This window comes from Ranitomeya variabilis, chromosome 2 (genome assembly GCF_051348905.1).
Source record: "Ranitomeya variabilis isolate aRanVar5 chromosome 2, aRanVar5.hap1, whole genome shotgun sequence".
Classification (NCBI taxonomy): Eukaryota; Metazoa; Chordata; class Amphibia; order Anura; family Dendrobatidae; genus Ranitomeya; species Ranitomeya variabilis.
The window spans coordinates 886,926,827-886,939,754 of NC_135233.1; the positions used below are offsets into that span (position 1 = coordinate 886,926,827).

The 12,928-nt window shown below is 43.2% G+C and overlaps 1 protein-coding gene across 5 annotated transcripts in view; it reads left to right on the forward strand.

Annotated features, from left to right (window-relative positions):
- Positions 1-12,928, forward strand: part of MCF2L2 (MCF.2 cell line derived transforming sequence-like 2) — a 508,511-nt gene that overhangs the window by 487,165 nt on the left and 8,418 nt on the right. For all 5 annotated transcript variants that reach the window (XM_077290424.1, XM_077290423.1, XM_077290425.1 and 2 more), the window contains one exon: positions 2,442-2,554. In XM_077290424.1, the coding sequence (XP_077146539.1) occupies positions 2,442-2,554 (113 nt within the window). The remainder of the gene's footprint in view (positions 1-2,441; positions 2,555-12,928) is intronic.

Here is a 12,928-nt window from a genome sequence, read left to right on the forward strand (position 1 = left end):
TTTCCTGCCATTGTCACTGCTGTGTTCAGAGCTCAGTAGTGACATCATCATAATGCTGTGCTTTGAGCACTGACTGCGTTCATTCATTCAGATGTCTCAGTCGTTACTGCACTCTGTAGATTAAAGTTCGATATGCAGAGCATTGTAGCCAGTGACAAAGTAATCAGGTCTGCTTCAATTTGCAGACACAGCAGTAAAGCCTCATTCAGATATCCATGCATCACATGGCGTTATACTGACTATATGATTATTAGAATCTGAGCTCAGAACACTGCACTGTACTAATACCAGGCTACTGACCTGTTCTCACTTCTAGAAAAAGTTACAGCCACAATCATTCTCTAACCATTTATAGCAGATCAGCGGTGGTAACTTCCTTCAGTGGATGGTAGTCTGGCATTAGAACAGTGCTAGGCTGCCTGGCTTATTGTCTCCGCCGCTGCAGTGCGCTGTTGCTAGGACCTTTGTACACCTCTGATCACTGTAAGTAGCGGGTTAGTGGTGACAAGGGAAATTGTAGTTGAGAACATAACGCTGACCACAATAAAATTGTGCCTGGCGCCCCCCAGAGCTGTGAACAGGACAATCCAGGGGGTTTACACTGTTCACAACTGGAGCAGTCCGACCCTATCTCCTATACAGTGGCTGCCACATTTGCTGTGTGTAAGGCTACTTTCACACTAGCGTTAACTGCATTCCATCACAATGCGTCGTTTTGCTGAAAAAACGCATCCTGCAAAAGTGTTTGCAGGATGCGTTTTTTCACCATTGATTAACATGAAGCGACGCATTGTGACGGATTGCCACACGTCGCACCTGTCCTGCGACGGATGCGTCGTGCAGTGGCGGACCGTCGGGAGCAAAAAACGCTACATGTAACGTTTTTTGCTCACGACGGTCCGCTTTTTCCGACCGCGCATGCGCAGCCGGAACTCCGCCCCCACCTCCCCGCGCTTCCCCGCACCTCACAATGGGGCAGCGGATGCGCTGGAAAAATGCATCCGCTGCACCCGTTGTGCGGCGGAGACCACGCTAGCGTCGGGAACGTCGGCCCGACGCACAGCGACGGGCCAAGCCCGACGCTAGTGTGAAAGAAGCCTTAGTGTTGTCGTCAGATGCTTATACACCAGCAAATAAATGTTTTTCATAAAAAGAAAATCTGACATCAGTGTCATAGTTTTTGCATTTCTTTTGCAAATTTTTTTGTGAAAGATGAATAATTGTTTATATTTTTTAATACAAAAGTAAATTGCAGCGGAATCGGAGAATCCTCACAGTGCACAGTGTGTGCGATGTGAGGATTCACAAGTCTGCAGTCATACAGAGTGACTGCAGACTTGTAGCCTAAGGCTAGATAACCCCTTTATGAATGTGGAACCCACTAGTAAAAGCAGAACCAGTACTGGCACCTTTCTTCCAGGTAGTAACACTACGAAGTGCAGGCTACAATTGGGTTGCCTACTGCAAGTCCATTAGTGAGGAGGTAAAGGCCATGAGCAATTGTCCCACTGTTTGAATGGTATATAGCAGCATAGCAGGTTGACACTTTGCCTAATCGAGTCTGCAGTGGTGACATGACATTATAGCATACAGTGGATCCCGGGATATCTAACATTGGGTGCCTGGGTATATCTGCCTGCTCCAAATACTCCCATGTCACCATCACAGACCCCCTATACAAGCACTGCACTTTAAACAATTGTCCTATAATTGAGGCTCTATATGGCATTGTTGATATTTGCTAATTGGTTTATGTACGATGATTAAAGTGTTTTTATTGATGTCCCCAGCCAATAACGTTCCTCACAGTTGAGTCATTCGTTTTAATCTTGTGATCATTGAATGTTTATTTTTGAATAATTAATAAAATTTTAATTTTTTAACTCATTTAATATTTCCTTGTGCATTTCTGGCCACTTTCTCTGTGTAGGGTATGTAGTCTAACAGATGGAGATTAATTGCTAAGCTGTAAGCACCGGATACTACAAGGATCAAAGAGTTTTGATTTAATTCTACATACGCACTTGTCTTTTAGAACTATGTGGATTTTCCGCCTCTAACCACAGTCTATTCAGGGATAGTACTCAGAGGAGATTAGCATTTCCGTTACAGAAATTGACATGCTGCGGCTTGTAAACCCACACCGCATGTCAGTTTACGCAGTGTTAAAAAGAAGCACAGTGGCCATGAGTTTTCTATAAATCACATCCACTGTGCTTGTAATGTAGAACGCAGCGAAAATACACTGCCTCCAAAATGCTACTATTCCGGATTGTGGGCACCTACACTTAGAGTTTTGAATTACATAACTCATGTTTGGCAATAATACTGTGACTATTGTGCTCCTCTAAGTAGTGCGTTCTTCCTCTTGTGAATTTTATTGAACTTGACCTGAAAATATCTACATACTGTATACATTTATTTTTGTTTTACTTTTGCAGATTTCTAGCCTTTTCTGTGTGGAAAGTAGTTTTGAAACGTGTTCACCTACAGCCTTTTCCCTTCAACCAGGGGATGTAGTACAGTTTCAGCAATGTGGAGAGAATGGACAGTGGTAAGTATAACAACATGTGATATCATGTATCTTTATTCAGTAATTAGTGTACTCAGAACAATGTCATTTTATACTGTATCATATATATTCTGAAACTATCGCCGTTCCCCTATTATTCTTCCTGCAAATAGTTACCCACTGAAATGCAATACTTTATTCTTCCAGTAAAATCTTTTAGTTTCTGGGTTATGCTTCCTGGCTTCTCTATCAGGAAGCTCTATCTTTCATTGTGTAGTGCTGTGAGAGTGTGAAAGAAGTAACGGCATTGCAGGCAAAAGGATGTACTTGTTCCCCTAAAAGAGTGACTACCTCATTACACAACACATTAAGTTAAATTATGAATTTCTACTGCAGGCAAAAAGGACTGTGATCTCAGATGCCCAGAAAGAATCTAAAAAAAGTACCTGGTGGTCATTCACTTTGCTAGACAAACATACAGTAATGTGCAAAAGTTTTAGGCAGGTGCAAATACTGCAAAGTAAGAATGCTTTAAATATCGAAATTTTAATAGTATATTTTTTTATCAGCTAACAAAATGTAAAGTAAGTTAACAAAAGATAAGCAAAAATCAACTAAATATTTGATGTGACCTGACCACCCTTTGTCTTTTTTATCACCATCATGTATCCAGGTACACTTGCACAAAGTAAGGGATTTTGTAGGCATATATTCATCATTTTTATTTGTAGATTGAAACAGTCATTTACTGAAACAGAAAGAGTTGGGTAACAGGCTTGAAAGTGGGTGAGGAACTGCCAACTTTACTACAATTTCATGTCACAAGTCATACATGCATCATGGCATGTGATCCGAGCGAAGCTGTCTGAAGTGTCTTCCCCGGCAGCTGCATTCTGCCGCCCACCGGACTGGGAGTCAGCAGTTCTTTAAGCTGGCTGTCAACTGCAGTGCATCTGCTCCCAGAGATCAATTGTACTTACATCTAACAGACGCGAGTACAATTGTTACTCTACCCCCGGGTCAGTGCGACACCAGCAGTGTGAATATGTCATGTGATCATTCTGCTAAGTATAGAAAAACTGACTGAACAGCCATCTAGTCTGAACTGGTGCATAACCAAAAAGTCTTACATAGCAAATAGATAATGGCTGCACTCAAGTTTATTGTGCTAAAGCAAGGAAATGTGCAATACATGAAATGTGAACAGCATAATGGCTTGTGAAATTTATGAAAAAACACATGAGATTTTTAGCACAAAATTTGGCCAAAAGTTGTGAGCCCATTCACCAAACGTCAAGGTAATCTCAGATCGAATGGGTAACTAACCTGTCTGCCTAGTGTGAACACTTACCTATGGCTAATAAAATGGTAAAGCCTGCATTTATAGAGGAGGTTAGAACCAACTGTGTTTGGATGTAATTAAAATCACAGCATGGTGAAGGGCGGGGCGTTCAAGTCAGAAAAAGCAATACATAGTAAATATAGAAAAACTGACTGAACAGCCATCTAGTCTGAACTGGTGCATAACCAAAAAGTCTTACATAGCAAATAGATAATGGCTGCACTCAAGTTTATTGTGCTAAAGCAAGGAAATGTGCAATACATGAAATGTGAACAGCATAATGGCTTGTGAAATTTATGAAAAAACACATGAGATTTTTAGCACAAAATTTGGCCAAAAGTTGTGAGCCCATTCACCAAACGTCAAGGTAATCTCAGATCGAATGGGTAACTAACCTGTCTGCCTAGTGTGAACACTTACCTATGGCTAATAAAATGGTAAAGCCTGCATTTATAGAGGAGGTTAGAACCAACTGTGTTTGGATGTAATTAAAATCACAGCATGGTGAAGGGCAAGTGCTGACATCACTTGCCGGCCCCGCCGAGGTGCATACTGGTGGTAAATGCCCCACACTGGAATTGAAAATACCGGAGATATAGGGAGGTGTATTTACTGCTTGGAGGGGTATTTCATTCATGGGGGTGTATTTACTGTGTGGAGGGGGTATTTAATTGGTGTAGGTGGTGTTTACTGGAGGGGTGCATTTACTTTGTTTGTATTTACTGTGTGTGGGTGGAAAGGTATTTACTGGGTGTGGGTGGTGTTTACTGGGGGTGGTGCATTTACTGTGTGTTTGTGGTTGTATGTAGGGAGGTATTTACTGTGTGTGGGGTGTATTTACTGTGTGGAGGATATTTACTGTAATGGGGCTGAAGGAGATTTACTGTGATTGGGTATTTAGTGTAACAGGGCTGGATGAGATTTCATGTAACGGGGGAGGATTTGAGGACAAGTTTGGGGAGCAAGGAAGGGATAGGTGCCGACCCAATATGAGGAGCCAGAGAAATTTGATGACACAATAAGAGGAGGAAGGTATGAGATGGGGGCATGTGTGGGGGGGATGGGTGCAGACACAGTATGTGGAATGAGGGGAAAATGTATGAGGACACAGTTTGGGGAGCGAGGGTGATGTGATAGGTGAGGATACAGTATGGGGAGTGGATGTGTGATGAGGCAGTATGTAAAGTGAGAGGGTAAGTGAATGAGGAGGGAGAGGGAAATGTTGGATGATACTATTGAGGGGAACAGTGTGAGGAGACAATATGGGAGGAAAAAGTTTGCATGAGCACAGAATAGAGACTTAGTAGTGTGGGAGTGTAGCATGGGGGAACAGTGTAAGGGCACAACCAGGAGGCGACAGTATACCAAGGAAGGGGAGTGTGATGAGGGGGCACAGTTTAGAGAGTGGGGCCTATAGGGGGACTCAGTGTGAGAGAATAGCATGAAGAAGTGGGCCCAGTATGGAAAGGAGTGAGCAGTGTGGAGAGCATGTACCATAAGAGGGACAGTGTGGCGATCATATTTTGTGCAGAGAATATAGTGAGGGGCAATTATTCATTCAGGGGCTCAGTGTAGGGCAGATATTTTTATTCGGGGGTATTATAATAACACTGCTATCTATAAGGTCGTTGTGTGGGGATGTGCTGCAGAGGACCAGAGAAGATGGAAGTCTGCAGCGATGAGCTGTGAATGAGAAAACTCATGGAGTCTGGACAAGATGAAGAATCAAGTCCCATCAACTTAATTAAACACAGCTGGGCTCCAATGACGGAGTAGAACCATCTCATGGAGGATCACAAGGAAATGGACAGCATGTGGCTTAAATAACAGTGTCTGAACAAAGAGTCTGAATACTTATGACCATGTGATATTTCAGTTTTTCTTTTTTATTAAATTTTCAAAAATTTCTACATTTCTGTTTTTTTCAGTCAAGATGGGGTGCAGAGTGTACATTAATGTGAAAAAAATGAACTTTTTTGAATTTACCAAATGGCTGCAATGAAACAAAGAGTGAAAAATTTAAAGGGGTCTGAATACTTTCCGTACCCACTGTATATGGGTTTCATTTTTTTTTTTTTATTAAAGAACTGAAATAAATTACTGTATTTTTCCGACTATAAGACGCACTTTTTTTCCTCCAAATTTGGGAGGAAAGTGTGGGTGCGTCTTATAGTACGGATATAGCATGTGGGGAGGGGGGAAGCAGCGAGTGGGATCGCAATGATATCCCACTTCAGGATGTCCCCGCTGCCCGGAATTAGCTGCTGGGGAAAGCACATAGCCCCGCTGATTAAGTGCAGTGAATATTTATTAGCTGCTCCCCGCCCACCGATCAGCTGAGCGGTGAGCGGGGAGCAGCAAATGAATGCTGCACTTAAGCAGGGACACACAGTTTCCCCAGCACTGATTCTGGGGAGAATCTGTGTGTCCGGGGGAGGAGGAGGCAGCAGCAGGGGCCAGGAGATCGCTGCATACCTGCCTGTGCTGGACGCTGAGCTGTCTGTGGTACACAAGGAGGTCCTGTGTGATGTCAGAAGTGGGCGGGCTGGAGCATCACATGGCAGCTCAGAGCCCTCCCTCTTCTGACATCATCACAGGTCCTTCAGACTCCCACCTAGAATCTGCAGCTTCCTCTTATGTCCTGCGCTGTGGAAAGGCAACAACAACAGGGAGGGCTCTGTGTGTGTGCTGCCATGGGATGCTCCAGCTTTTACCTCACAACAGTGTGGCTGGCTGCCACAATTAAGAGGTCAGTCTTTACAAAATACAATACAGCACTCTGCCACTCCTTTGGTGAACTATAACTCCCAGCATGTCATAGGATCTGCAGGACATGCTGGGAGTTATAGTTCTCCCATGGGATTTTAAAGCAACACTCCAGTGTTATTTTGCAGTGCTGGAGTGGTGCTTTCACTATAAGCCCTGTGCACCCATTCTTAGGGCTCATTTCCACATGCGAGGCACACGTCCGTATCTCACATGTGGAAACCAAGCTGTGGAGCCGGCACTCCAGAGCGGAGCGTGCGGCCGCATAGGAACACATGGAGCTGCACAGCTCTGCTCCAAAGTGCCGGCGCCAGAGCTTGGTTTCCACATGCGAGACACGGACGTGTGCCTCGCATGTGGAAATGAGCCCTTATACTCACCCTCCAGCGTCTTCATATCGTACTTCACAGACACCACACTGGTCCCGCAGCTTCCAACATAATAACATACTATTATATATAATAACACCACATATAATAGTATGTTATTTATGTTATTAAATATTTTACCACATTTTTTTGCTTCAAATATTTTTTTCCCTATTTTCCACCTCTAAAACCTGGGTGCGCCTTATAGTCCGGTGCGTCTTATAGTCCGAAAAATACGGTAACTGTTTGATTATATTCTAATTTTGTGAGAAGCGCATGTATACCACCAGTTTGGGTATACAATTCTGATGACAGGTTCCATTTACTGTAAGTCTGTATTATTTGCAATAGAATATTTGCTCTTCAAGTAACAGGATGTTTGAGTCAACCACAGACTAGTGGTTTCTCAAGATGTTTGTCAGAAATAGATGAGTCCTTCGATAAATAACTATGGCAACATTCAGTGAACTTTAATACCTCTAAATTTCTGCTCATGTTTTTGTTATTATCATTGTTATTTTTAATTTAAAAAAAATAACAGGCACATTTATTTAAAATTTCTTCAAAGGATTGGTGAATAATAGATAGTAATAAAAGTGTTTACCTCACTTTGGATTTTGTTCTAACTTCTGAGCTTCAAGTTAAACAGGCAACACATACAGGACTGACTTGACAAGTAATATTTTTTCTATTAATAGTGTAGTATTCTTTAATTGTAAGTAATGCCACCCATACAGGTAAAGAATCATACAGGTGGCGCAGGGCTGCCACTAGGAATTTCGGGGCCCCATACTGACAAAATTTTTGGGGCCCCCTGAGACTCCACCTAGGCTCCACCTCAGCTTCGCCTCCTCCCCTCGAACTATCCACAGCCCCACCTCTTGGACAAACTCCACTTCTCACCAATCATACCTTAACAGTTCCCATCACCAGATCACACATATAGCCAGCAGCTTTTGTTTTGGCCAAAAGATTTTTTAAGCCGCCACCACGACAAGGTAGACTCTTTTGGCCGAGCACTACTCTTCTCTAACCTATTAATCATTTATTAAAATATCCAATACAGTTTTGGTATATTTTTATTTATTTTTCGCCTTCAATAAAAATAAAAAAAAACTTTCTTCTTACCTTGCTGTGCTCTTGCGATGAAGTTCCCTCCATGCAGTTCCAGCACGCACTCAACGGCAAATGACAATGACGTCAGCTGCCAGCCTGTTATGACCCCAATGGCAGAGGGTCTCAGAAATATTTACTAAGTCTGCAAACACAAAAACCAGCTCATAGGGCAGTGGTAACTGGGCTGACCATATATCTAATCCTAGTACCACAAATAACAGCAGCCGGGGAACGTGCCTACGTTGATTCTAGACGTCTCGCGCCAGCCGGAGAACTAACTAACCCTAGAAGGGAAAAGAAAGACCTTTTTTGCCTCCAGAGAAAAGACCCCAAAAGTTGGATACAAGCCCCCAACAAATAATAACGGTGAGGTAAGAGGAAAAGACAAACGTAAGAATGAGCTAGGTGTTTAGCAAAGAGAGGCCCACTAGCTAATAGCAGAATATAGTAAGATAACTTATATGGTCAGCAAAAACCCTATCAAAAATATCCACGCTGGAAATTCAAGAACCCCCGAACCGTCTAACGGCCCGGGGGGAGAACACCAGCCCCCTAGAGCTTCCAGCAAGGTCAGGAATCACATTTAGTACAAGCTGGACAAAAATGAGAGCAAGCAAATAACCCAAAAAACAAAGAAGCAGGACTTAGCTTAATTTAGCACGAACCGGGACCAGCAGATAGGAGCAAACAGAAAGGATCTGATTATAACGATGCCAGGCACTGGACTAAGGATCCAGGAAGTTTATATAGCAACACCCCTGGACTAACGGCCCAGGTGGGTGCAAACTGAGGGAAGAAACTCCCAGAGTAATATCACTAGTAACCACAAGAGGGAGCCAAAAAGTCTAATTCACAACACCAGCCTCCGATTGGCTGGCGGCTTTTAACTATTGCCGTGTGGGCCTGGGCAATAGAGTTTAACTTCAAAACACATCAACCAGGACTTTGAATCTTTTTTGTTTGGGATTTTATCCTTGGATGATACAACTACCTATTTGATGATGTGTATTTTCTTTTGAGCAATGTTTTCATTGATGAAATAAATTTTGCATTTTATCTGAAGTGCTTGATCAATCCCTCTTTTTTTGTGGACTACCTTATTAGTTTATTATTGTAAAATGTTACATAAACTGTGATGTATAGTGTGACTTGTATGTTAAAGGTGTTAGCAATATTGATGTGTGTAGTTTGACAATAGGGATAGTAAGAGTTAATGGTTGGGACTAGCTTAGAATGAAAGGGGCAGGATTAATTTCTTGTCAGAGAGTCAGATAGGGCATGGCTACATAGCATGTGAACCTAAAGGACCGAGGTGAGCAGTGCCACAATTTGGGGTGTCCCTGAGTGAGAGGAGAACGAACTATAGGATTATCGAGATCTGGAGCAGAAGTGACTAAGAGAGTGATCCTCTGGAGACGGGTCCTGGCAGAGGACGCCTAGCAGAGAGGCCTGGAGTTGGCAGCACTCCAAATAATGAGCCTGGACAAAACTGAGTACGAGAGACAAGTTGATTGTCCCAGGCAGGAATTACAGAGCATCAGAGAGCTTGAAGCTATGTTCAGCCATACTGGCAACCTAAGGTGAAAGAAGACGCGGGGTGAGTAAAGGACTGTTGTTAAGCAGGACTATAAAGTTAAAGCTGGGTTTTAGTAAAGTAGTGAGAACCAGTGGACACAGAGTGCAATAGAGAAATGAAGGAAGGAAACTGTGTGGAACATGTTTCAAGCTGAAAAGGAAACATTCATAAGACTGTGTACCTGCTATCTCTGGTAAATATTCCCTACCAGGTTCCCACTCAGTAAAAAGTTTATTTTTGAATGGTGGTCTCATTGAACGGTGAAACATCTGATTCTGGTAAACCAGCAACATCGGTTACATGCGGCCTGCTCGGGCATAGCGCCCTCACAGCACAAGTCCACAAACCCATCCAGGAAGCCCTCTTTCCTGTGACCTGCTGGAGCATAAGAGATGAGGATCGTAACCCACAGCGACCACGTTACAAGATAACATCAAATTTTAATGTGTAGTGAAATAAGAAGCACATAGAAGCTGAACTGTGCAACTTTTTAAAGAAACACAATTGCAAAAATAATTTTTAGCTCTAAATGCGTGCTTTTAAGTAAAAATAAATTTGTCCCCAAAGATAAAAAAAACCCCTTTAATATGTATACAGTGGATGGGTGATAACTTGTTTAAGCCGAAATACCTCTGTCAATAAACCAACCCCCATCAGAAAATAATTACCGTATATACTCGTAAATAAGTTGACCCGGGTATAAGCCAAGGCGTCTAATTTTGCCTTGAAAAACTGGGAAAACGTATTGACTCGAGTATAAACCAGGTATGCATTCTCCCCTAATCCCTATTCTGGTATGCATGGCTCCTTATCCCCATCCTTGTATGCATGGCTCCTTATTCCCATCCTTGTCATCCTTGTATGTGTGGCTCCTTTGTTATGATCCGGTGACCTAGGAGCCGCATGAGAGACGTTCTCAGGAGTAAGTGGTATCTGTACTGACCGCGAACCCTAAACTGACACCGCAACTAGAAGTAGCCGTGAGGTGTGCCTGACCCGTCCTAGACACCTCGACACAGCCGGAGGACTAAATACCCCTATAGGTGGAAATGGGAATTCTATCTTGCCTGAGAGCAGAGCCCCAAAAGGATAGACAGCCCCCCACAAATATTGACTGCGAGTATAAGAGGAAAGACACACGCAGACAGAAAAACAGAATTTAGCAAAAGAGGCACTTCTAGCTAAATAGAAAAGGATAGGACAGAATTCTAAGCGGTCAGTATTAAAATCCTAAAAATATCCACAACAGAAAATACAAATATACTACATCTAACTAAAGACATAGCAAGTATATCTGCAACTCCTGAGAATCCAGCATGACTGAAAAATCCAGACAAAGTGTAAGCTGGACAAAAACACAAATGAATTGCACTGAATTACAAGCACACTGCATGTGTGCACAGAGACAAAAAACCAGACACTTATCTTAGATGAATTGGCAGCAGAGCATGAGGAACCAGAGAGAGAAGCAATCCCTCCAAGAACAATGGACAACTGGCACTGACTAATGAATCCAGCAGCCCTAAATACCCCAGTCAGGCCTGCAATCAGCAGGAACACCTGACCATGATTGCAAGCCAGAGACAGCTGCAATACCACCAACAACCACCGGAGGGAACCCAAGAACAGAATTCACAACACTCCTTATCCCCATCCTTGTATGCATGGCTCCTTATCCCCATCCTTCTATGCATGGCTCCTTATTCCCATCCTTGTCATCCTTGTATGTGTGGCTCCTTATCCCCATCCTTCTATGCATGGCTCCTTATTCCCATCCTTGTCATCCTTGTATGTGTGGCTCCTTATCCCCATCCTTGTATGCATGGCTCCTTATTTCCATCCTTGTATGCGTAGCTCCTTATTTCCATCCTTGTATGCGTGGCTCCTTACTCCCATCCTTGTATGTGTGGCTCCTTACTCCCATCACTGTATACATGGCTCCTTACTCCCATCCTTGTATGCGCGGCTCCTTATTCCCATCCTTGTATGCATGGCTCCTTGTCCCCATTGTTGTATGCATGGCTCCTTCTTTCTATTCTTGTATGCGTGGCTTCTTACGTCCATCCTTATATGCATGGCTCCTTATTCCCATCTGTGTATGCATGGTTCCTCATCTCCATCCTTGTATGTATGGCCACCTATGAGAAAAGTATAAAAAAACAAAAACATCCTACTTATCTTCCCGCTGCGCCCTCGCAGCATCTTGTTCCAGCAGGTCTTCCGGCCAGGTGATCACTTGTCCCTGCTCATTGTTATTCACCTTTCTCCAGCCTTTGGGAGTGGAGAGAGGTGAATATTCATTACCTTAATGAGCGGGCACCTGTTAGAGCCCATCAGCTGCGGGAATCCGGAGGCTGCGGCTGAAACTGCGCGCACTATAAGAGAAATTGATATACATTGCCAGTGCAGTGAACATTCATTTCTCTTAAGCAGCGGGCACAGGCTTTAGCTGCAGCCACCGGCCCCTGCCTCCTGTGACCCGCTGCTCCACCACTCCCCTCTCCCGCCATAAACTGGCTCGTGTATAAGCTGAGGGGGGCATTTTCAGCACAGAAAAAAATGTGCTGAAAAACTCGGCTTATGCACGAGTATATACGGTATGTCGACTCGTAATATTTCTGCATCCAGCTAGGAGTAGACTTCCTTGTTGCAGTTACCAGTTACAGTGGTGTTCAAAAGTCCTGCATAGGTATAGGATAAATTGATTTTTCAAGTTTTAAACATTTTCTGTCGAATATCTTTGATGCTAATATGACATATTATATATGGTTTTGTTCAGAATACAATTTTGCATTCTCTCCCTGTAATATTTTTAGCTTTTGAAGCAGTTTTGCCTGATATTATTGCAACAATATGGGAATTGAAAGCACAACTAAATATTGTACAGCTTCAGATCCAAAATTAGCCAATCACAGATGAGGTTCTTGTGACCAATCATAACCTGGATATGGCAGCCAATCACATTACATCCCATCTGCTGCTTTGTTTGTTTGTTTTATCTGTTGGTCTATCTAGCTGAGTCATACTGTAGAGTTTTATGATGGGAGCCTTCAGATTTTTGTCAGTGGAGGATCGTGTGCGAGTTGTGGTGCTACATGAAGAGGGTTATACTGGCCCCCAGATCGCAAGGAAGGTCGGCTGTAATCAGAGTACAGTCGTAAAAATTTTGCAGAAACATAAGCAGCTTGGAATTACCCAGGACAGGCCCAGATCTGGTCGGCCCAGAAAGTCAACTAAAAGGGAGGATA